The sequence below is a fragment of the Dermacentor andersoni genome, chromosome 2 (assembly GCF_023375885.2).
Source record: "Dermacentor andersoni chromosome 2, qqDerAnde1_hic_scaffold, whole genome shotgun sequence".
NCBI classification, from domain to species: Eukaryota; Metazoa; Arthropoda; class Arachnida; order Ixodida; family Ixodidae; genus Dermacentor; species Dermacentor andersoni.
Genome location: NC_092815.1, coordinates 17,557,649 through 17,581,573, shown reverse-complemented (window position 1 = coordinate 17,581,573; position 23,925 = coordinate 17,557,649). Strand labels below are relative to the sequence as shown.

Below are 23,925 nucleotides of genomic sequence, written 5' to 3'. Positions count from 1 at the left end.
ATTTTCGCCTTGTTGATCAGTTCTGACAGTTACGCGAATTCTATCTTATCTCTTGAGTCGGACACTTTCATTCTTTGTCATTTCTTTATTAGGTCCTTTGTTGCTTGGGAGAGCTTGCCTATTGGTTGCCTTGGTGCCTTACCTCCCACTTCAATTGCTGCCTCTGAAGCCAGCTTACTTACAGTTTGAAATCGGTTGGCACAGGACAAAGGTAATTGGAGATCGCAGGGAGAGGCCTTTGTCCTGCAGTGGACATAAGACAGGCTGATGATGATTATATATATATATGGGGTTCAAAGAGCTGGTTGGGCCCCCCCACCCCTGGGAAAATGAAAACGTTCCGCCCGTGGTCCGTTATATACGAAAGTCCACTGTAGATGGGTGCATTGTAACGAGCGCAAATTTTCGTGTGGAAGCTAGCATTGCCCTTGAACACAGATTTAAACAAAGCTGACATGGTCAAAAATAATTTGGAAAGATTTTTGGGAATGTGGGTAGTGTAATAGTCGCAGTAAATACACAAGGAAATGAGATACAAGTTAAATGCTACTGTTATTCGATAACAGCAGTCCATGTCAACCACTGTCTAGCATGCAGTCCTAGTTTGTTGCCAAGGATTCCCTGCTTCGCTTAAAACAGCAAATAGCAGTGGGAGGACACCATAGCACAAGTGTGAAAGCAGCAGCCATGCGTGAAGCTATGCTGTTGAGTTAGCAGTTTTGGTTTTGTTGTACCATTACTAATATGGTCGGATGGCTCTTTGTTGCAAGTTGATAGATGGCGTTTCGTCTTTTGAATATCCCCGTTTGGCCTTGCCTGGCCAATTGGTATGACATTTACAGTTAGTCCAATTTATATGTCCCGTTGAGACAAATGTTAGGGGTGATCTTGCTCAATTGTTTATTCAGTTTTTCAGAATTATCCTTCATACATTCGAACCCAAAATTAATATTTGACAATTTGAAATGATTAATTATCAAGCAAATATGAATCTAACAGCAATGAATAACACTTGGTGTCTCTCAGTGCCTTTATTTTTGTCATTGGACATAATACGCACCAATTACAAAGTAGCAGCAAGCCAACAATATTGCATACAACAGCACAAGTAAGTAGGATTGATGCCAACGTTTGCTACATAAAAAGAATAAAACAAAAATACATGTTTCATTTAAAAATACACATATGACCATAGGATGCTTTCCATTCACTTGTATCTGTTACGAGTATGTTGTGAACACATTAATAATCCCTTAGCCACTTATATAATTATATCAAAATGGGTGAGCTCTTCCTTGCCTAATAAGAAAGTGCAAGTTTCTCGCATGCAAATATGAAAACAAAAAGCACAACACGAGCTAAGCACACAAGTGGACAGATGATGCTTTAATTAGGAGTGCACTAGGAAACTTGCACTTCTGGAAACTCAAGGTTTTGAAGTATGTTTGGTCACAGCTGGGGTTCTGAAAGAAGAAGCATGAATGCTTGCCGATGCTTCAGCTAGTGCCCCCAGCAAAGCACGCACTAGGAGGGAGTGCACAGGCACAGCCGCTAGTGCACAGGCCTGTCGCATGCATAGAAAACGGTGTCCTTTGCCGCGGCACCACCAGCTGGGACTGTTTGTCTGGGATCAGCATAGAAAATGCATCAAAAACGCACTTGGAATGCCGTCGCCTGACACATCCTACCCCCTGCAACTAGTGCCATTCGGCCCAACCAAGCGGCCGAAAATGCAACTACAGCTGTCATGTTCGCTCCCATTGCAGCCTGCCCGACATGGCAGGCCACACCCTTTCTTCTTCTTCTTTTTTTTTTTTTTTTAATCCAGCGGCCATGGCACAGGCATCAGCTAACACTGCGGTTAATGAACCTCCCTTTTTGCCTTCAGCTGAACCATAGTAAAAACGGGGTACAAAGGTGCCTGTACTTGAGAAGGGGCCATTTACCTTAACTTTGCGACATCGTGATGCTAAGTTTTCTGCATGTACAGTTGGTGCTGCATAGTGATAAACATGAACCACCTTACAGGTAATAAATAGTGCAAAGAAAGCAAGAAAACAAGGAAAGAAAGCCAGCAAAGAGCAAGATTCGTATGCTGTCAAAATTGAATGAGTCATGGAACGGCTCGCATCATTGAAGATTTATATTGTTTATATGTTCAAGGCCACTAAATGTTTGACTATGACCAAAATAGTGGTAATACAATTAGTTCGCTATTTCATGAACAGCTAGGCTTTGCTAGTGACGGTGCAGCCAAGAAAACTCGATAGCAAGGAGCATATCGGTGAACTATCGCATAATTCTTGCAGCTCTTTGGTGGCTGTGCAAGCTTCCTAGCTGAGGCTGTGTGCCTAGTTGAGCAGGCAAGGTCTTGAACGGGATCTGTGCTTTTTTGAAGCATGCATGCAGCTTTCAAGAACTCTTGTATCTGGCTTCTGCTAATCTTTTCTTAAGCAGAAGTACAAGAGCACTGTGCTAATCCCAGTTTTAAATTACACTTCCACCAACTTGGAGAAAAAATTTGAAACATGGCATAATTCCCACACTTGTCTCTATCATTAGTCCCGTCACTTACACTATTCGCTATGTTCATCATGAACCAACTAGCCTAGCTTAGAACTCTTCTGCAGAAACAGATTTGTAGACCAATAATCACAGTAATATCATAAAGAAATGTTTATCAGCAAGAATAAGCACTACATTGCAAGAGTAATATTAAGATGCAAAAGATGCCTGTAGAACAGAGGGTACAAAAACATTGATAAAGCATTATCCACAATAATTTTCACGTTTTTCTTTAAAGAGCGCCTTAATAATGCCACAAAGTCAGAAACAATGGGGAATATTTGACAAGTTGTACATTCCGTGCAAGTAAATAAAGTTCCTGCAAAATTATTTTCCAAGCAGTAAAGGGACATTATTGAATACGCCTTATAAAAACATTCAAGTGTCCATAAAAGCCTAAATTTGACATGACTAAGTGCTTACTAATCTTTTATTAGTAGATAATAACTGAAGACCTCATACTGGTGACTTTATCTGTCATAACATGAAAGAAATCCCAACTTTATATCTGACTGAACACCATGAGATGTTCCTCCCAAGAGTGTATAGCCCTGTACGTGTTTCAGGAGGGTAGATTAAAAAAAAAAAAAGGAGAAGAAAGGAGATATTTCATTTAACTTTGAACAGAGGTATAAATAAGCATAATGAATTGTTGCATTTGCATGAAGCCTTCATGCATTCAGCAGTGGTAAAGATGTATTGCTTAGCATACTAAGTCTCCGAAACTCCAACACTTTGAATGTGTGAACGCCAACTTGTTTACCAAGCTGCTGTCGCAACAACACAAACAAAGCAGCAGATCCTTCTGTTCTGTTTGCATACAGCTGTTGCATGAAATGGCTTTTATTAAAAAGTATTAAATTGCATATGTTGTGTTGATGCCCAGCATCAAAAGGCAGGCCTTCGTGGGTTCAATGTAGCTACCAGTCTATCACTCAAGCTCAACAGCTACGGACAAGAACTAGCACTTTGTTTTTCATACAAGGCTGCCTGGATGACAGCAACTACCAAAACTAGCTGTAGCAAATAAATATCAGTAAAAAAAAATTGCTCAAAAGATTTGATTGGCGGCTCACTTCTTATTTCAAACAACAATTAAAAGTTAATAAAGCTCATTTTATATATAAGCAGTATTGTTTTGTAACCATATTTCACTGACACATTTTGCTGACTTGCAAAGCAGAGGAGTTCCAATAGCTTAACCCCAGAAAGGCCAAACGCCATTCTACACTAAAGAAAATTAGAACTTGTTCATTTGCATTTCTGATTATGAGTGCATTTGTAAAAATGAAAAAGAGAAAAAAAAGTATCTCAGTTAAGAATTAGAATAATTCCTTGTATATAGTTTGATGAGATTTCCCCAACTAAGACCTTGCTCCATCATATTAAAAATGCAATTATGGGCTTTGCAGTAAATTTCACTTGCATAAATCAGAATATTGAGGCATCAATCTCGGCATATCAACAATGATATGTTGGGCTTTGTAGGGTTAAGCAAAGGGTTATTTTTTCGTTTTTGCTTACGCCAGCATCAATATTATCAGCTAAAGACACATCAAAATAAAATGCGCATAAGACAAAGTACTCCATGCAGTGAACACACTTGATTAAAGCATTTCTGTTCTAGTGCAGAAGAAGCACAACAATGCAGACAGGGAACAGAGGACAAGGGCAGACTGTGTGACTGCTCGTACGAGGTTCCCGACAAGCAGGCCAGTAAAAGATGCACAAGGCAAACAAAATTAACATGTATGTGACAGAGAACTAGGCTATGCATAGAATTATATAAGCTTCACAAACTACGGTAGGCAATGACTGCTATGTACAGTACAATCTGCATAAAATATGCATGGCTAGGAATGGTAAGTTGTACCCAAACGCCACGAAACAATTTGGCACACATTTTCCAGCTGCTAAATGTCCTACAGTTACAAGTTATGTCGACTTCTAACAAACCACTCTCACCTACCACATCAAAGTACAAGCTTTCTAAAGCCATTACTTACTCATTACTTTCTGCAAGCACAGCATTACAATATAGCTGTATCAAGACTCACAAGCACTCTATAATTCACAGCAACTCTACTGGCAAACCGTTTGCTTATCGTGCTAAGGCCAGAGGTTTTTATCCAAAGCTCAGAACTTTGATTCATCTTTGTTGTGCTGCGTAAGTGAGCAGCTACTGGGGGTATGACAAGAAGGCCAAAGCAAAAAAAAAAGAAAAGGCAGGAAGCTGGGACTGCTTCTCAACAACATTTATACAACTTGTTTCAAGTTCAGAAGCAGCTAGGTGTCAGTGTGGCTGGGAGTGCATCTTTTGGAATGTACACCAACTTTCACATGTTAACATAGATGCTACTTTATCGAGGGTAAAATGTGATGCATTTGTTCGATTACAAAGGTGGTGAGAGTAAAATTCGTTCCTGTTGCATCACCTGCCGAGATACTGAACTCAAGATTTGCAGTATGAAAGATATCTCGACTAAACACTTTATTTCTTCACGTGTTGGGTGCATGTTAAATATAGGTGAATATTATTACATGTTGAGTACATTCGGATGGTAAAAATAGCCTTCTAGCTGTAGTCCTCCAAAACACAGGCAATGTTTATTACGTTAGTAATATTACTGGCATGCAACTGCGTGCACATCACTGTCCGGTCTGACGTTTAGCTTCATGTTTCTGTTCAAAAATATATTTTACTGGCTCTTATGGGTGCAGTGCACAATGAAAACGTAATAAAGCTAAATGTCTATCACCAAATAACAGCTCAACAGCTTAAGATAGAGACTCCAATTCCGCATTCAGAAAGTTTTATATTGTCCATCAATAATGATGGAGCCAAATTTAACATCTGATGCTCCTGTGCTTTCTGAGCTACGAAGAGTGTTGCGAAGCAAATTGTGCAAAAGAAAACTTGGAGCAGAGGGTTTATCCATACCCCACAAAGCATTCTCTCCCATTGCACCTGACAACAATGTTTGGCTCTACTACACACCAAAAGCACAACTCAATAGGAAAGCATAAGGTCTGCACATCTATAGCGTTCAGACAAGGTTTTGATTTGGCTCTGTATCTGTAAATACATGCTTGGCATGTTATGTAGCCACATATTTTTTGTACAAACAGCACGGCATAAGTTTGCATTGAACATGTCTCGCAACAAACTAAATTTTGCAATGTTTATAGTGATGTGCTAAGTCAACAATGCAAAATACGCATGAATACAACATGTGTTAAAAAGTTTTAGTGTAAAGTTAAAGGTATGCCCATTCGTGCCCCGGTAGTGTGTAACCACTTCTTTGGTAGCAGCAACCAGGTAACAATGAGCGGATTCAAAATGAAAAAATGCTCGCATAAAAAAACAAAACATGTGACTCGGCTTTTCCTATCCATACACCAAACACAATGCATAATGTACAATCATTTGCACAAAAAAATCTTCTACAGGAAAATATTCCTGCTTCAAAATCAATGCTCAGGCACAATAACCACAGATGACAAGAGTGTAAAAAAATTGTGACAGCTATGACATGTATGAAAAACCTTCTGTGACCTCCAAGTGAATAATAGTAAAATTTTTGGTGCATTTGAAACACTACAAGTATGTAACACAAAAGTGCAACATGAGAAAGATGGCCTGTGAATGCATACGTGACTGCTAAAGAAAGCAAAACATCCCGTTCACGTAATTTCACTCTTGTAGATCGTGCACAAAATAGCAGTGTGCTGATTAGCACAGCACACAAAGCAGCATCTGCACCCTAGCTGGTGCCTGTTCAATGGGTGATCCAGCACCATAGCTAGAAAATTTTCACATTGTACAAAGTAAATGGAACTTACCTCTGCATATGATTTCAAGTACAGTATATGTCACCACATGAATTAAAATGCAGGAGGGCGATTAGTAGGATAGATGCAACAAGCATTCTTTGATACATGTAAGCACACTGAGCTCAAATTTAGTCATATCTGTGATATGTTCCTGCAAAAAGAAACGGGGTAAACCTTGTCATTGATAAGATGATATGTGCAAGTCACGATTCTGGACAGTCCTTTAGAGGCACTAGGTGTGCCTGCTGCAAAAAGCTACTCTAAAAACTAGCATGTGTTGTTGCACGATGCAAGAGCATTAAACAGGTTCAATGTTTCTTTCGATGTTCAGTGTAGCTCAGCATACCAGGTTGTACCCACAGATCATGTAAATTTGTATGGGTAAAAACAACACATAAAACTGCATAGATAACTACTTTCTAAATGCTGTAAATTCTGTATTAAAAACTGCAAGCACATAAGATGCTACTGGCATGACACTTTTGCTTGACTTCTCTGTTATGCATTGGTGCCTGGTAATGCTACAATGTTGTCTGTGTTCCTGCATAGATTTGTTATTTAGGTCATTCATTATATTATATACAGTTTCCAAGCAATATGCTTCGTTACATTGTGCCTGCCATTTGTGTATCTCTCGCAAACATGCAATGAAGCAATCATAGCATCTCGCTGCACTATCATTAAGCAGTCTTGCAATCTGCAACATGCATCCTTGTGTACAGGGTCGTATGCTTTACACAATGAAACAAGAACAGAGTGAAACCGGGAGCCAATGTTTCGACAAGTCCACTCGTTGAAATGCTGGCTCCCGCTTTCACCTTGTTCTTGTTCTGCTTGTCGTCTTGAATTTCCCCCTCCCACCTTCCCCTGTTTTCCCTGGATTACACAGTGAAAGTAATTTTAAACACGTAAAATAATAATTCACACATGAAAAAAAGTGGTTCAACAAAAAGAATGCTCATCAGTACAATGAAGAACATGATTGCGCAAAAACGACAGTAAAATGAGGAACGTTGTATAATGCCACAAAAGCACAAATGTGCACAATAGTCATTTTTCAAACATACATAGGAACAAATACAAAATGGACATGGAAGGGAACAGACAATGTGAATGTAAAATACATATGCTTATAGGAGTGACAACTCAGTGGTGTAAACAATAGGAACTTAAAACAGGGACTACAAAAATAATACTTAGTGGCATGGTCCTGGCATTGATACCTAGCTGAAATGCTCATTAAAAAATATTAAAAGAAAATGACGTGCAAATGCCTTGAACAGTTGCTTTTCTACTTCCTAAATACAATACTCAACATTTGGAATGATGTTAAGAATCAGTGAAATAAGAAGGGCAACAAAGACAAGAGTAACGAGTCAAAATTTGGAAAAAGGATTCAGGGTACTGAGATTAACATTCAAATGAGTAAGTGACTGGTACATGCTTTTTAAGAGCATGCTCGGTACAATGTGTATGTAGCTTCGGCATGCTAAATGACTGCCTACTGCATTATCCACTCATACAGTACACTTCCCTACAATGGTTGCAGTAAAATACCTGGAGCTAACATACTGAGGGGTACAGGCACCAGCTAGGCCTTCATCCTTGGAAAAAAAAAAAAAAGGAGTTCATCTTGTGGCAATTTTTTTCTTAATCTACAATCATGTGTGAAAAAGAAAAGTAATTTAACACCATTTCTTTATGCAACTCTGCAGACTCCAATAAGGCTATTCACGATGGAGCCATTGCCTCCAGTGATATTAGTAAAAGAGAAACACGCTATGTGCTTCAGTTGACCATGGAAAAGAAGTAATGGACAAGAAAATGTAAAAGCAAGGTAACCATCAAAATGAGTTAAAGCAGTGCACTTTTACTTTGCAAATGGTTTAGTTCATAAAACTCGTTCTATGCTTTAAAAAAAAATTATAGGATTCACAGTGTTGAAAATATCTTGCATCCATCGTCTCCATTATCAAAGCTGACAGTCATGTGCTCCGAGGCTTTCCATGCTTTGAGCGCTACGTTGGTTATCATCATCCTTGATGGCAATGTCAGGATGCCAGAAGCCAGCATACCACTGAGAAGCTTGTACATGTGTACCCTTTGACCCATCAAAACTTCCTACGCATTTGTGTAGTAAACTGTGCCTGCTTCTTAATTTAGGTCAGTGCCCTCCTCAAAAGGAAACACAAGATGCAGGAGCATAATGGGGTAACATCGTATTGAGTAGGAACACAATACGTGGGAGCCCGATGACAATTTGTTTACGCATGAGAGACTCGCAACTGTTGTGTGAAATTCAATAAAACTGCGGCTGTTTACTTGGTGCCACCAAAGAAGTGCTCATAGTAGCAAGTGTAAAACGCATCTAACTTATTCACAACATTTGATGAGCTAGCTGTTGGTACAAGCAGAACAGATGCTGTACATGGCAGCCATGAAATCATCAAGATTACTTAGCTTGCAAACCACGAGTGCACGAAATACAGTGGAAGCTATGGCTAGGGTAGCACCACTATATTTGCCCATACAAAAGGCCATACCAGAAAAATGAATAGCTGAATAAACAGTAGTGAATTACTCTTAGCGGTAGGCTTGCTAGAAGTATGTGGCTACAGCAAGTGCTCGCACTGTCGGCAGATGGACTTCTTTAGATTAGGTGACCAAGTGCACCAAACATGCAAGACTGGAATGAGGCATAGAAAAACATTAGTGCCTGTACCCCTTGAAGTTCTTAAAGCATTATAGTGCAATTTCATGACAGCTTTCCTTTCTTTCTTCATGCATTGCATAGCCTCCGTGGTCTTACCTGCCAAGACATGACCACCCAAAAAGCAGACACATTAAATGTTCACTTACAGAAATAACAGAAATATCAAATCATGCCACTACTGCTTCCTTCTTTCAGTTGCTCAGAACATCTTTTGCTTTTACATCATTTTACAGGTGGATGGAGTTAATATGCGATTGTGTCATTTGAGTGCAGTTTTCAATGGTTTTGGTGTCCCTTGAAGGAACAAGCTCATCATGGGGCCTAGATAATGTATAGCTGCATATTTACTATGCAATATAAATCAGGTATTGACACTGCCCTGACTACGATGAACACCGGCTCTATGGTTGGAACGGGGTGCCTGCTTGCCAACAGGAGTGACAATCATTTGCACTGATGTCACAGCTGCCATGTTGGAAGACCATGGGCATCACAAGCAACACATTATATCCAGCCTAGTAGTGATGCCACATGGTGTTCCAGTATGGTTTGTGTGAAGCCACATGTAAGCCATCTGCAAAATTAATGCTAAGTGCCACCTGCATGCGTCAGCAAGTACAGGTGACTTTCAGTGGGGTATTGAGAAATGCTAAGTGCCAAGGGGACCTGGCATATTTGCACAGTCTATTCTATTTAATTTCAGCTACCTTATTGAAAAACAAGTTGGCTATACCATAAAGGAAGGAAGACAGTGAATCACTCAGTCTGAAAGTCATTGCTGGCTATCTGTATAGTTTTACTTCGAAGGCTGTGAATGGCCAGCAAGTCAGTAGTACTGGTCAGTGCCTGGTGGGTGAAGAAATGCTCCATTTTGTCAAGCATACCCAGTATTTCACCAGGACGTAGGTTGGTAGGGCAGCCACCATGCTGATACTGTGAGTGGGGAGGTGCCTCGGTGATGCCTGGCTTTGCGCATTCAATGGCCTCCTCGCTGAAACTGTATGTTGTGGAGCATGAGTCATCGCAGTGCAGGTAGTCTTCAACGTCCTTACGCGTAATGTCGGGGCGCACTTTCATAAGTGATGAGCACAGCTGATCCATGGGGTCACTATCGCCATTCTGCGAGCGACCAGCACACATGCGAACTGGCAGCAGCTGCGAACGCACCCAGCAATTGACGATGGTCTCTCGCGGAACGTGGCTCCAGGCCTCACCCAGCAAGAGCAGGGCATCCAGAATGGAGATACGATTGCTCAGGTCGGGGAAATTGAGATAGTGAACCACCAGGTCAGCCCTGTACTTGCATTTGAAAACATTCAGGACGCCTCCGTACAGAGGCTGCAGCTCGCGCATATTGGACTGCACGTACAACAGTTTGACGCGGTCTGACTGGACGCTCACATGAGCAGGGCACGTATCGAGGATAAGCACGGAGTTGTGTTCCACCTGCTTCTCGAACTCCCAGAGCCACTGCTGGAAGATGGTGCTCGTCATAAAAGATGATCGTTGCCAGGCATAAGTAACAGGCAACTTGGACATGTTCTCACGCACCTCCTGAGTCTCCCGCTGGCTATTGATAACCAGCGGTTTGATCTTGTGCGTACCACTGGCGTTGCAGCACAGCAGCACTGTCAGCCGATCGTCCGGCGAACAGCTTTCGGGGCTTGGTTCACAGCCGTTGCCGAATGGCGCTCTTTTGTAAAGTATGGACGTTTCGCAGCAGCTGTAAACACGGACCGGATCGTGGTCGAGAAGCGCGTGATGATAGTTCCCTAGACCGCAGACTCCTGCACCCATGTCCTCAAGCGTGCTGCGACTTCCCTCCTCTTTGGAACCGCTCTTGAGCGCGAAACCGTGCCTCTCCTTGAACTTGTACAGCCAGCCATTGGACGCTTTGAAGTCCGTAGTGCCCAGGACCTGTGCAAGTTGTTTGGCTTTCGCCTGTATGGCACTGTCAGAGAGCGGTACCTTTTCGGAGGTCTTCTCCAAAACCCACTGAAGCATGGCAGCGTCAATGTCTGCAAACTTCAAGTGGGCCGTAAACTTGCGTTTAGCGACCACGCCGCTGCCGCTACCGCAGCCACCGAAGCCCGCATCCGCACAGAATTCGACAGGTTCGCTACTTCGTTTTCGCATCATCTTGATGATTCCGGTCGAATGCACCGTGTACGCATCGGCTCCTTGCTTTTTCAACGTACCTTTGTTCAGCGGGTCACAAGCCTGCGCCTTGTCATCTATCGTTAGCATTCCCGCTGCTGTCTTTTGTCTCCTACTTGTTGTTGTTGCGCTGCTGTTGCTGTTACTTTTTGTGCTGCTTGTTTCACTGCTGCTTTTTTGCAAAGATGGTGTCGCCATCTTGTGGCGGCAGTATCGATTGGTTGGTCGCCTGTGAATTGGTTCAGACTGTATGCTAGCCATGGCTTATAACAACCGAAACCGGAACTGAAAGGAAAAAGAATCAGGTGCGTTTTTTTTTAACCGCAGTTTAAAGGTGGTGTTCAAATTCCGACGTTTATGGCGTGTTTCTCGCTGCAGAAATCGCGTCCGGCGCTTTCAACCAGCGATTTGCAGTCTTACCATTGCATAGCTGGTACCACGACCTACTGAACTCCAGACCTGCACAGATCTCCCTCCTCCAGCACGCCTAGTCTAGTTCGCCCCTTTCGCCACTAGGGAAAGAGCGTACGAGCATAGTGGCGCTAGTTATAACCTGTTCGCTGTCGTCTGCTTCTGCGATTTGTTCAGCGCTTGTCTTGCCATTTCGGCAGGCACAAAGCGCTTGTATTGGCGGTAAATGAATAAATTCACAAATATACAAAAGAAAACATATTTGCGAATGCTTTGCATTTGAATAGTGAAACTAGAAGAGGAGGAGCGGTGCAAGAAATGTAAACAACGAGCATAGAAATTTCCCTTTCCTAGCCTCCGTAAAAGACTGGAAAAGTTGTTTTAAAAAATTCATAGGATAATCTAGCTTTTCTGAGTTGATTACAGATAGCCTAATGTTGTAGATGACATTAGGATTTACTGCTGTGTGCCGTAGTGAAAGGCAGATGATCTGGTAAAAGTATTTACGAGTAAGTCCTTCGCCCGATATGTGCAATAGGTGGATCGCCCCCTATACACAACAATTCTGTTTCAAGTAAAGGTGAGCATATCTTGTTGTCTAGCTCAGTAGAAAGCTGGCAAAAGCGATCCCAGTGCTTTAAAACGTGCTGCACTGCAGGCCTTAAATCGCGTCACGGAACTCTTTTCAAACTGTAAAGCTAGCTTTTCTGCGTGGTACGGCGGCAGCATAACGGTGGTGCTTAAGATACGTACGCAGGGAAGCTGTGTGCGTAATTCTCTTTTTGAACTCACGACGGATTCAAGGACAACTTTTGAGAGTTAAAATGAGTGGTAATCGTTCTGTCGTCGAACATTACGGTGGTTTCAAGTTTCTAAAGAGCGCAGAAGCGAATTTTACAACGTGTACAATGAAACTGTTGTGTGCTTTGCGAACTCTATACACAATGTGCTTTATAATAATCTGCTTGAAAAAGGCAATATGAGCGGCTATTTAACGCTATTTTAGAGAGCAGCGCGCGGACTATACACGCTCCGACATTTTGTAGGTTCGGGCAGTCAACTTTTGGAGCCAAATGACTGACATCACTGTCACTGTGTTAGCAAACATAATCGGCTAGACAAGCAGTTCATCACAACACAACAGCTGCCGTACTAATTACAACGCCGCACAGCCGCCCACCGCATAGCAGACGGAGTGATGGATGGATGTTGGGAGCGTCCCCTTTGGAACGGGGCGGTGGGTTGCGCCACCAAGCTCTTGCTACTATGCTGCCTAATATCCTACCTAGGTTAACTAATGAAAAAAGAAAAAAAAAACACTATGGACTACCACATCCAAATTTTCTGATCCCCTATTGCGAACTGTGCTTTTGTACGTCTCCGTCTTTTGTCGTTTCCCTACTTTTCTTCCACCAATCCTCCAATCGCCTCTTACTAATGTCTATTGCGGACCTGTTTGCTTTACCACTGCTCCCGCTGAACCCAAGGGCTTCAAGGAGGCCAGTGGTGTCTAAATCGACCGCTGGGTAGACGTCTTCACATTCTAATAAAATATGCTCCGTCATTTCCCTATAGCTTTACCGCAGTAAGCACATGCTTCTTCTTCCTTCTTATATCTCGCTTTATAGGTGCGTGTTCTAAGGCATCCCGATCTCGCTTCGAAAAGTAATGAGCTTCCCTTTGAGTTATCATAAATGGTTTCTTTCCTGATTTCGTTTTTTCCTCTTAAGTATAGTTACTCATGGCAGGTTTCTTTTCCATTGCCGCCACCCATGAGATTAATTCAGCCTCTCTGACTTTCCGCTTGACCTTCTTTGTTGCTATGTTGCCCACCCGGCCCACAGGCCGCATACTTGCTGGTAAGCTTCCTAGTTCTTATTTCCTCCACTGTGAATCAATGTTTTGCCTGTACAGATACCTGAACACTCTCCCAGCCCATTTACTTTCTTCCATATTCCTCAGCCGTTCTTCATACTCAATTTTACTGCGAGCTTCCCTCACTTCCAAACTAGTCCAGCCCATATCCCCCTGCACAGCTTCATTTGTAGTCTTCCCGTGAGCGCCCAATGCGATGCGACCCACTGACCTTTGGTTCCCGTCGAGTCCTGAACGGATGGATGGATGGATGTTATGAGCGTCCCCTTTGGAATGGGGCGGTGGCTTGCGCCACCAAGCTCTTGCTACTATGCTGCCTAATGTCCTACCTAGGTTAACCAATGAAAAAAAAAAACCACTATGAACTACCACGTCCAAATTTTCTGATACCCTATTGCGAACTGTGCTTTTGTACGTCTCCGCCTTTTGTCGTTTCCCTACTTTTCTTCCACCAATCCTCCCATCGCCTCTTACTGACGTCTATTGCGGACCTGTTTGCTTTACCACTGCTCCCGCTGAACCCAAGGGCTTCAAGGAAGCCAGTGGTGCCTAAATCGACCGCTGGATAGACGTCTTCACATTCTAATAAAATATGCTCCGTCGTTTCCCTAGCTTTACCGCAGCAAGCACATGCTTCTTCTTCCTTCTTATATCTCGCTTTATAGGTGCGTGTTCTAAGGCATCCCGATCTCGCTTCGAAAAGTAGTGAGCTTCCCTTTGAGTTATCATAAATGGTTTCTTTCCTAATTTCGTTTTTTCCCCTTAAGTAGTTATTCATGGCAGGTTTCTTTTCCATTGCCGCCACCCATGAGATTAATTCAGCCTCTCTGACTTTCCGCTTGACCTTCTTTGTTGCTGTGTTGCCCACCCCACAGGCCGCATATACTTGCTGGTAAGCTTCCTAGTTCTTTTCCTCCACTGTGAATCAATGTTTTGCCTGTACAGATACCTGAACACTCTCCCAGCCCATTTACTTTCCTCCATATTCCTCAGCCGTTCTTCATACTCAATTTTACTGCGAGCTTCCCTCACTTCAAAACTAGTCCAGCCCATATCCCCTTGCACAGCTTCATTTGTAGTCTTCCCGTGAGCGCCCAATGCGAGGCGACCCACTGACCTTTGGTTCCCGTCGAGTCCTGATTGTACCCCTGATTTAAAGCACACAACCGCATTTCCAAAAGTAAGTCCTGGAACCATTACCCCTTTCCACATACCTCGGAGGACCTCGTACCTATTGTATCCCCATAGCGCTCTGTGCTTCATTATGGCTGCATTTCTCTTCCCCTTGACTGTTATGGTTTTTTCCTGTGTTTCCATATATCCGTTGCCTTCGTTTATCCACATACCAAGGTATTTATATTCTGTTACCCGAGGTATTTCTTGGCCCTGTATCTCCACTGTCTGTTCACTGTTTTCATTGAATACAATAACACCTGATTTTCTAACACTAAATTTCAAACCTAAATTGTTGCCTTCCTGTCCACAGATATTAGCCAGACGTTGCAAATCACTTTGCTTGTTTGCGAGCAACACAATGTCGTCCGCATAAAATAAACCTGGGAGTTGCTGCTCTATTACTGTACCTGCCTGTTTGTATTAGAGATTAAACCCGATATTACTTCCTTCTAGCGCCCTCTCCATCCTCACCATGTACATCATAAACAGCAGCGGGGATAAAGGGCACCCCTGCCTCAGTCCCTTGTTGATATGAACTTTCTCCGCGCTCCTCATCCCTTCCCATTCAACGCAAACAGTATTTTCTAGGTAAATCTCTCTCAAAAGCTGTATACAATCGTTGCCTAAGCCTTTCCCTTCCAGAATATCCCACAAAATGCTGCGGTACGTTGTCGTATGCTCCTGTAATGTCCAAAAAGGCCACATACAACGGTCTGCTTTCTGCTTTTGATATTTCAATACACTGAGTAAGAACAAACAAGTTATCATCCAAACGCCTACCTATTCTAAAGCCATTCTGAAGCTCTCCCAAAATGCCATTATTTTCTGCCCATGCTTGAAGCTTTAATTTGATTGCCTGCATTGCTAGCCTGTATATTACCGATGTAATGGTCAACGGTCTATACGAGTGAATTCTGTCTTTCTCCCCCTTACCTTTATAAATTAAATTCATTCTACTTTGTCGCCAACTGTCTGGTATTCGTCTATCTTTTAAAGTTTTTTCAACTGCTTTCACGAGAGCTTCCTTACTTTTTGGTCCCAGTTCATTTATCAGCCTAACGGGAACTTCGTCTAGCCCTGTGGCTGTGCGCTTAGGAATTTTCTCTTCCGCTTTCTTCCAGTTTAAATTTGTAAGCACTAGCTCCTTTCCCCCTTGGGTCCCTTTCATGCTCTTTTTTTCTTCAAATACAACCTTGTCCTTGCCTTGGAAAGATTCGGCTGTTACTTTTTGGATGTAATTTATTGCTGCTTCTCCTTCCAGTCTGTTTTCATCTTCGTCTAGGATATGTTGTTGTATTGTTGTTGCCTTCCTGCCTAATAATTTTATGTGATTCCAAAATATTCTAGGTGCGTGAGAAAAAGAAAAATATTCTTTTTCTCACGTATTTCTGACAACCAACGTTCACTTTCACCTTTTAATTTTGCTTGCACCAGTATTTGAACCATAGACTTTTTCTCCCGGTATATTTCCCATTTACTGGTTACTTCATCCTGTGGCAACTGCGCCTTCTTTGCCTGCCTGTGCTCTCGAGATGCTTTCTGTCGTTCGGCGATGGCTTCTCGTATCTCCTTGTTCCACCAGCTTTTCGGTTTCTTTTTTCCTTTCCAATGAACATGTTGTTTCTCTTTCCGTATTTCTGTCGTTACTACACTTAGAAGCTCACCATATTCCCACCCCTTACTTGGCGACTTGCCAATTTCTTCCTCCACTATAACTCCACTATTATAACGAACAGGTTATAAAAGCGCCACCTACGGCCGTCGGTTGAACGAAAGTGGGCGCAAGCTGCTCCCATAGAAGCCGAATATCTGTGCAGGTCTGGAGTTCCAGTAGGTCGTGGCCGGTACGACCCGCATTTTAAATCCAGAGGGCGCCACCCTATAAGGCATGAATTCATTCATTGACTACAAATTCTCGGGCGTAAACTCGAGATTTATTCAACCCAAGACTACAATAATTACGTAATCTTGACTGTGCTGATGAGTTGACGAGACCGCTCCAAATCATCTGAAGATCACGACTGGAACTTGGCTGCACCCTATAACTTTACCTTCTTGGGTGACCAGCTTGTACTCAATAGTTGCCGGCGTCTGTAAGGGCAAAAAGTATAAGGAATCGCACTCTCTTATGGTGAATGCTTCACTACAAAAATTGTGCAAAAACCACTGACGAACGAACGAGTGAGCGAGTGACAACCCGACAGCGACAGTTGAGTGAAGGTTTACCGACAAAAAGTTGGTTGTATGGTTTTGCGGGGAACCCACGTAGGCTGCACTACAATTTTGAAACTGGCCATCACCAGCTTTTGTTTGAGATAGTTCCATCGGATGTGTACTAAACGACATGCGTACTTGGCATGCTTGCTAAATCGTACATTGAAGTACTGAGTCGAGAGAATCGTATACATACCGCAGGATATATCTCCCGGACAGGCAACGTGTAGCGGTAGGAGTACACTTGGCCCTTACGCATGGGACACGAAGGGCTGATGTGGCCGCTGGCGCAGGCGTCGACGTGCGGCTCTGGGAGCTGAAATCTGTGCCGCTCGATGTACGCGCCGATGTCGTTGACCGCCGAAGAGGTCGTGAACGCTGCAAGCACGCATATACCGACTGCTTTATTCGGTGGCCCGGTGTGCTACCACTGACATAAGCACAAAAATAGTACAGCACGGCGTTCGGTGCTTCGCAAGCGTATCTATTTGATGCAACACAGCACAAATATGCGAAATACTCCTACATTGGCCCAAGACGACGAAATTTATGAGGTAGTCGTAAATATTATAAAATAAGTAAGGCAACTGCAAGCTTTTGCAAAGCATGGCTTCGCAACTACACTATGTATAGCTTGGCTTTAGAAACTTGTACACTATTTGTTTGCTACACGTTACGGCTAGGACAAATGATTCGTAGATATGGAGCAACGCGAATATACTCCCCTACCAGCTGTCGCTTCACCGGCTTCATTATCCGGCCCGCCGCCGTTCCGCAGCGGCGAAGACCGCGCGCCTGCCGCTCCTTCGCACAACCATTGAAAGTGCATCCTCCAAAAGTTACGTCTGTTATCATATTGCAACAACACATGAACCTTGTACATGCATTTGTGGCGTGGTCATAACATATCCATGTATATGCGTCAGGAGCGACAGTTTGGATACGTGCAGAAGCAGCGAAAAAGCTGCACCCCTCTCGGTACATGCGCCATTGTCTGATGGCGCGCGCTATAGTGCGCATTGCACCATTAAATTTGAGGCTGCATGTTTAAAGAACGAAAGGAAAATGAATTTTTTTAAATTGTCACAGCGTCCATATTTCTGACGGCACACGTGGTATCGATATGAAAAGTGGCCTCCTTTCGGGCGTGTCAGTTCCAAATAATTAAACGAGAAGAAAGGGGGTTAACCGAGGGGCCCGATTTTTATTAATCATATCATAAGAAGCCACCAAACAAAGACACCAAGGAAAACATAGAGGAGATTACTTGTACTTACTAATTGAAATAAAGAAATGATAAATAATTGGAATTCAAAGTGGATGAAAAAACAACTTGCCGCAGGGGGGGGGGGGGGGGGGGGAACGATCCCACGTATTCGCATCCCGCGTGCGATGCTCTACCAGTAGAACTATCGCGGCGCTGTCTTCCCAACGACTTTCTGGGGTATTAATGTGTTACTACTAGAACTAACCCTGGGAGTTTTAGCCAGCACCACCACTCACAAACCTTGGGTCGGATGAGGAACATCCTTTCTGCCACAGGCGTCACGAGCACGTGATCTTTTTGGGTGAAGGCAACTGGTCAATAAACCGACACGTGCTACCTGAAGGCGTCAGTGTTGCTGGAATCGAGACCCTCGTTATGTAATGAACGAGAAGCAAGGGGGTTTACCGAGGGGCCCGATTTTTATTAATGATATCATAAGAAGCCAGCAAGGACAACACAGGGAAAATTACTTGTTGCTTGTTGTTCTTGGTGTCTTTGTTGGCTTCTTATGATATGATAAATAATTATATTAGAGAGATACACAGCTTGTAAGATAATCCACTGCTCTTACGATCTTCAGTATGGTAGGGAAAAATTCTGGTATGAAAACAAAAATATGGTAATATCCAAAGCGGCGCAATATGAAACGGGCGAATAAAACTGTATTGTATTGTATTGTATTGTATTGTATGCAGGTCTGTTCTGAAAGTAGTAGGACTGGTTTTTTCCTGGGCGAACGGGCGGACGAGAGGCGGTCTGCGCGCGCAAGATTGGTGAAGGGGGATATTGGGAATGCTGGGAAAAATCGGCAGGCGGCTCTCAGCCGTTGAAGGGAGCAGGTCGCTGGTACTGTGAACCTCTGTCGAAACGCCTCGTCACGGAGAATCATGGAGCGTTTACTGGATCTGTGATACGTGATCAAATTTTGTGTAAATCTTGGTAAAACTGGCAAAGAGACTCACGACATGATTAGGGAGGCCTAGGTGATGCTGCCATGGGTAGATCAGGTGTTTTCGAGTGGCACAAGCTGTTCCGAGAAGGAAGGGAAAGAGTGGAAGACGACGACCGCTCCGGACGCCCTTCGACCAGCAAGACCAACGAAAATGTGTAGCGACTGAAAATTTTACTGAATAGTGGTCGTAGGATGAGTATCAGAATGATTGCTGATGACTTGAGCATTCCTCAAACCCAAGTTTTGAGATCGTGGCAGAAAACTTATCCATGGGGAAAGTGTGCGCGAAGTTCGTGCCGCGAGTGTTGTCAGTGGAGCAAAAGGCCAAGCGGAAAGCGATCTACCAGGGTCTTCTTCATCATGTGAATGAGGACCCCGACTTTTTGGACAATGCAGCGACCGGTGACGAGACGTGGGTGTTTGATTACGACCCAGAGAGCAAGCGGCAGAGCTCAGAATGGCACACCACTTCTCCCCCATGCCTCAAGCTTAGAAAGCACGAATGAGCAAATTCAAGCAAAAGTCCATGCTCATTTGCTTTTTTGATAGACATGGAGTCATCCACAAAGAGTCCGTACCACCCGGACAAACAGCTAATGCAGTTTTTTACGTGGACGTCCTCAAAAGACTGCGAAAACACATTGTTCGTGTCCACTAGCCATCGCCAACAATTGGCGGCTGTACCATGACAACGCGCCGAGCCACACAGCGTTCCGCGTAGTGGAGTATCTTGCCCAGCACAAGGTGGCGACGCTGCCTCAGCCCCCCTACAGCCCCGACTTGGCCCCGCCAGACTTTTTTCTATTCCCGAGAATAAAATCGACGCAAAAGGGGAAGCATCACGGATTGGTAGAGGCGGTCCTACAGGCCATGACGAGGGAGCTAAACAGCATTCCGGTCCAGGCGTTCCTGGAGGCGTACGAAAACGGGAAAACTCGTTCGCAGCAGTGTGTAGATGCAGAAGGGTGCTACTTTGAAAAATTCTAATCGTTTTTACTATTCTCGTGAATAAATTTAAAAAAAATGAATCCCACTACTTTCAGAGCAGACCCTGTATATAATACAGGTAAATGCAACTTCAGAAAAATAAAAAAAAGAAAGGATAACAACGATATTGATCCGTCGACTCACGTGCGATGAACGAAGCCTCGAACGTCACTCTGGAGCCAATCTTGACGTGGCAGGGTTGTTTCTTGCAGCCTAGTATCTTCACTCTCCTCACATTTCCGTGTCCTGCGGTACACACACACACACATATATATATATATATATATATATATATATATATATATATATATATATAGTCATATCATAAGAAGCCAACCAACACTGAAACCAAGGACAACATAGGGGAAATTACTTGTGCTTAATAAATGAAATAAAGAAACGATAAAATAATTGAAATGAAAGTGGATGAAAAAACCACTTGCCGCAGGTGGGGACCGAACCCACAACCTTCGCATTTCGCGTGCGACGCAGTACCAATTGAACTACCGCGGCGCCGTTTTCCCATCCATTTTCTTGGGTATTTATGTTTCCTGGTAGAACCCTGGGAGTGTTAGCCAGCGCCACCACTCACAGACCTTGGCGGCGGACGGTGAACGTCCTTTCTGCCGCAGGCGTCACGAGAACGGGATCTTTTTGGGTGAAGGCGATTGGTCAATAAACCCACGCATACTACCTGAAGGCATCAATGTTTCCGGATTCGAGACCCTCGTTATGTAATAAACGAGAAGGAAGGGGATTAACTGAGGGGCCCGATTTGTTTATTAGTCATATCATAAGAAGCCAACACTGACACCAAGGACAACATAGGGGAGATTACTAGCGCTTAATAAATGAAATAAAGAAACGATAAAAATTATGGAAATGAAAGTGGATGAAAAAAACAACTTGCCGCAGGTGGGGACCGAACCCACAACGTTCGCATTTCGCGTGCGATGATCTACCAAGTTGCTCTACCGAGTGTGGGTTCGGTTCTCACCTGCGGCAAGTTGTTTTTTCATCCACTTTCATTTCCATTAATTTATCGTATATCTTTATTTCATTTATTAAGCACAAGTAATTTCCCCTATGTTGTCCTTGGTGTCAGTGTTTGTTGGCTTCTTATGATATGACTAATAAAAAAATTGGGCCCCTCGGTTAATCCCCTTCTCGTTTATATATATATATATATATATATCACGTTTTCAAATGCCTTCACTGCTACGAATCTTTAGTGATATATGGCTGCTAGAATTAAAGGGTTAAACTGTATGAAGACCGAATGAGACACCAGGCAGCAAATAGGTGCCGTATGTATCTCCCAACTTTGTACACTTTAATCTCTTGGCCGCGGCAGATGCATTTCGATGGGGGCGAAATGCCAAAAACACGCCGTGTACTTACATTTAGGTGCACGTGGAAATTATTAAGGAGCCCCTCACTACAGCCTGCATCATAATTAAATCGTGCTTTTGGCACCTAAAACCCCACATTTTTGTTTAAATGTTTAATCTCTGCTATCAGGAATGTAAAACACCAACTTGTACCAACATTCGAGAAACGCACTCTATTGTTTGCCGCAGGGCCCCTCACCAGGCCCCATAGCAGATTTTGGTTATAGGCCGGAAATTGCTACGTGTCCTCTAAAGGGAGCACTCTGCCGCAATAATTTTTGAAATCGGCTCATTAATAGCCGACATAGAAATATTTCAGTGCCTCGAACCCATGATTTCAGGAGGCGAGCTCCACTGCCAAGCGACACTCTCTCCACTTGCCCCGTCTAGGCTCCGCAAGCGAAATTCTCTCCTTGCGTTCTCCCATGCCGAATCTCGAGGATCGCGTGACGCATACGTCACGGGCCCCGCCTTCATTATTTTGTCTTATCGCTTTTTTTGCGGCGCGGCGCACTTCCGCTGACGCCGTCGCGCGCGAACTGTTGTGATTGTCTCGTTTCGCACAGCGACCGATTTCGCGCTGTGCACGAGGACACCTGACTGTAACGTATGGTAGTATGGACACTACACTGACTATCGGTATAAGCTAGTGCTACACGAATACTGAGGCAGACACAAGCGGATCACAGAGAATGATCCCGCGCTGGAAAACGGTAGAAAACGACATAGTTTCGGTGTCTGCGCGTTCGACTGCATGACGTGAGAACAAGCAGACAAAATGGTAGTACATCTCTCTTGCTGCGGTGCGAATTAAAAAAAGAAAGACATGCAGACATTCAATTTGCGCGTTTTTATTATTTCTCTAAGCTTTAATTCGTTTATTCAAGCAACATATTGCACAAATAACAGATGTTGCCTCGAATAATTCTCGAAGTCGCGTGTCCCCACGAGCGACGTCACAGTACAAACAAGTGTACGTAGGCGCACTAAAACGAGTACGTCATCCACCGGCTTGTAGCGGGGCGGCCGCGAGGAGAAGGGAAAACGGCGTTCGGATTGAAATTTCAGATCTCTCCGTGGCGTGTAACGATGTAATACTTTGCTGGCACGATCGTTATCGCGCATTGTATGCTCTGCGCTTGTCAGCTCAATATGGCCAGACCTGGTGAGGGGCCCTTTAAAGAACCCGAGGTGGTCCACATTTCCGGAGACCCCACTACGGCGTGCCTCATAATCAGGTCGTGGTTTTAGCACGTAAAAACCCATTATTCTTTTAAAGAGTGGCACGCGATCGCATTCAAAGACCCCTGACTGCTTTTCATGTTTCCCAGCAACTGCAGCTTATGTAACCGTAACGTTTACCGGGAAACGCTGGCTGCGAACGCTATATGTATGGGCAGGAAGGCAAGCTTTCTGGTAGAAACGCAGCCTCTTGCATGGGTCAAGCTCCTATTATTGTTTCACACCTTTAATATTTCAGTCTGAGAAGAGCTAACATAAAAGATATGCGCTGTCTGTGTTTTTTTTCCCATTATACTTGTTTGTTGGCTACCGTTCTCAACATTTCGAGGAATAACTTTGCAAATAATGAAACACAAGGTATGAGCAACTTTGGTGGTAGAAGAGCGGTTGGGTATGCGTGGTTCGAAATTTCGTTCGCAATTCTTTTTGCTGACGCGACGTTTGACGCCGGTTTTTCTGCGACACGGATACCTTAAGTTACCGTTGCTGCGTCAATTGAGCGTCGGCGTGCCTCGGAGGCGTAACCGAGTGAACGAGCACAGCGAAAGATGAAGGAGCGAACGCGGAGCGCAGCGGGGGATGAAATACGGCGAGAGCGAAGAGAGCGCGATGAGGAAAGCGTAGGAGGAGGAAGGAAGCGGAGGAAGCCACGAAAGCCGTGCGGGGCAAAAAAAAAAAAAAAAGAACAGGAAGCTCATCTTCGCGCATAGCGTACGCCGCAAGCGTTTCCCTTTAAAGGTTATGGTTCCATAAGCTACAGTTTCCGGAAAGCCGCCTTAGTGACTATGGTGTTGGTTTGCTAAAAACGGAGGTTGCGGGATCGAATCCCGGCCACGGCGGCCGCAGTTTGGTGGGGGCGAAATGCGAAAACACCTGTGTACTTAGATCTAGGTTCGCGTTAAAAGGACACTAAAGGTTACTATGAAGTCAAGTTAAAGTGATAAAGCAATGCTCTAGAACGTCTAAGGCTTCAATATAATCGCGAACAGAGCTTTAGTAACCGAGAAATTGAGGTAAATGCATGGCACGATTTGAGACCCCCCCAGCGACATTCCGGTACTAGCCCGATGACGAAGGCACTCCTTATCACAATTTATGTCACTAGTACTCAACTAATCGTATTAAAAAGATCATTTCATTA

The 23,925-nt window shown here is 43.8% G+C and overlaps 2 protein-coding genes across 2 annotated transcripts in view; both read right to left on the bottom strand.

The window, feature by feature from the left end:
- Positions 1-1,016: 1,016 nt before the first annotated feature.
- LOC126542851 (tigger transposable element-derived protein 6-like) lies at positions 1,017-11,520 on the bottom strand. Its single transcript, XM_050189972.3, has one exon. The coding sequence runs from the start codon at positions 11,465-11,467 to the stop codon at positions 9,869-9,871; it is 1,599 nt and encodes a 532-aa protein (XP_050045929.3). The 5' UTR covers positions 11,468-11,520; the 3' UTR covers positions 1,017-9,868.
- Positions 11,521-16,643: 5,123 nt separating this feature from the next.
- LOC126542771 (NPC intracellular cholesterol transporter 2-like) overlaps positions 16,644-23,925 on the bottom strand; it is a 39,074-nt gene continuing 31,792 nt past the window's right edge. The window contains exons 2-4 of the mRNA XM_055077481.2: positions 20,296-20,397; positions 17,142-17,323; positions 16,644-16,822 (exon numbers count right to left, since the gene is read on the bottom strand). Coding sequence (XP_054933456.1) covers positions 16,736-16,822; positions 17,142-17,323; positions 20,296-20,397 — 371 coding nt within the window. The 3' untranslated portion in view covers positions 16,644-16,735. The remainder of the gene's footprint in view (positions 16,823-17,141; positions 17,324-20,295; positions 20,398-23,925) is intronic.

Bases quoted from the DNA above. Each gene is read 5' to 3' on its own strand.
- LOC126542851 (XM_050189972.3), bottom strand. From the start codon at position 11,467: ATGGCGACACCATCTTTGCAAAAAAGCAGCAGTGAAACAAGCAGCACA.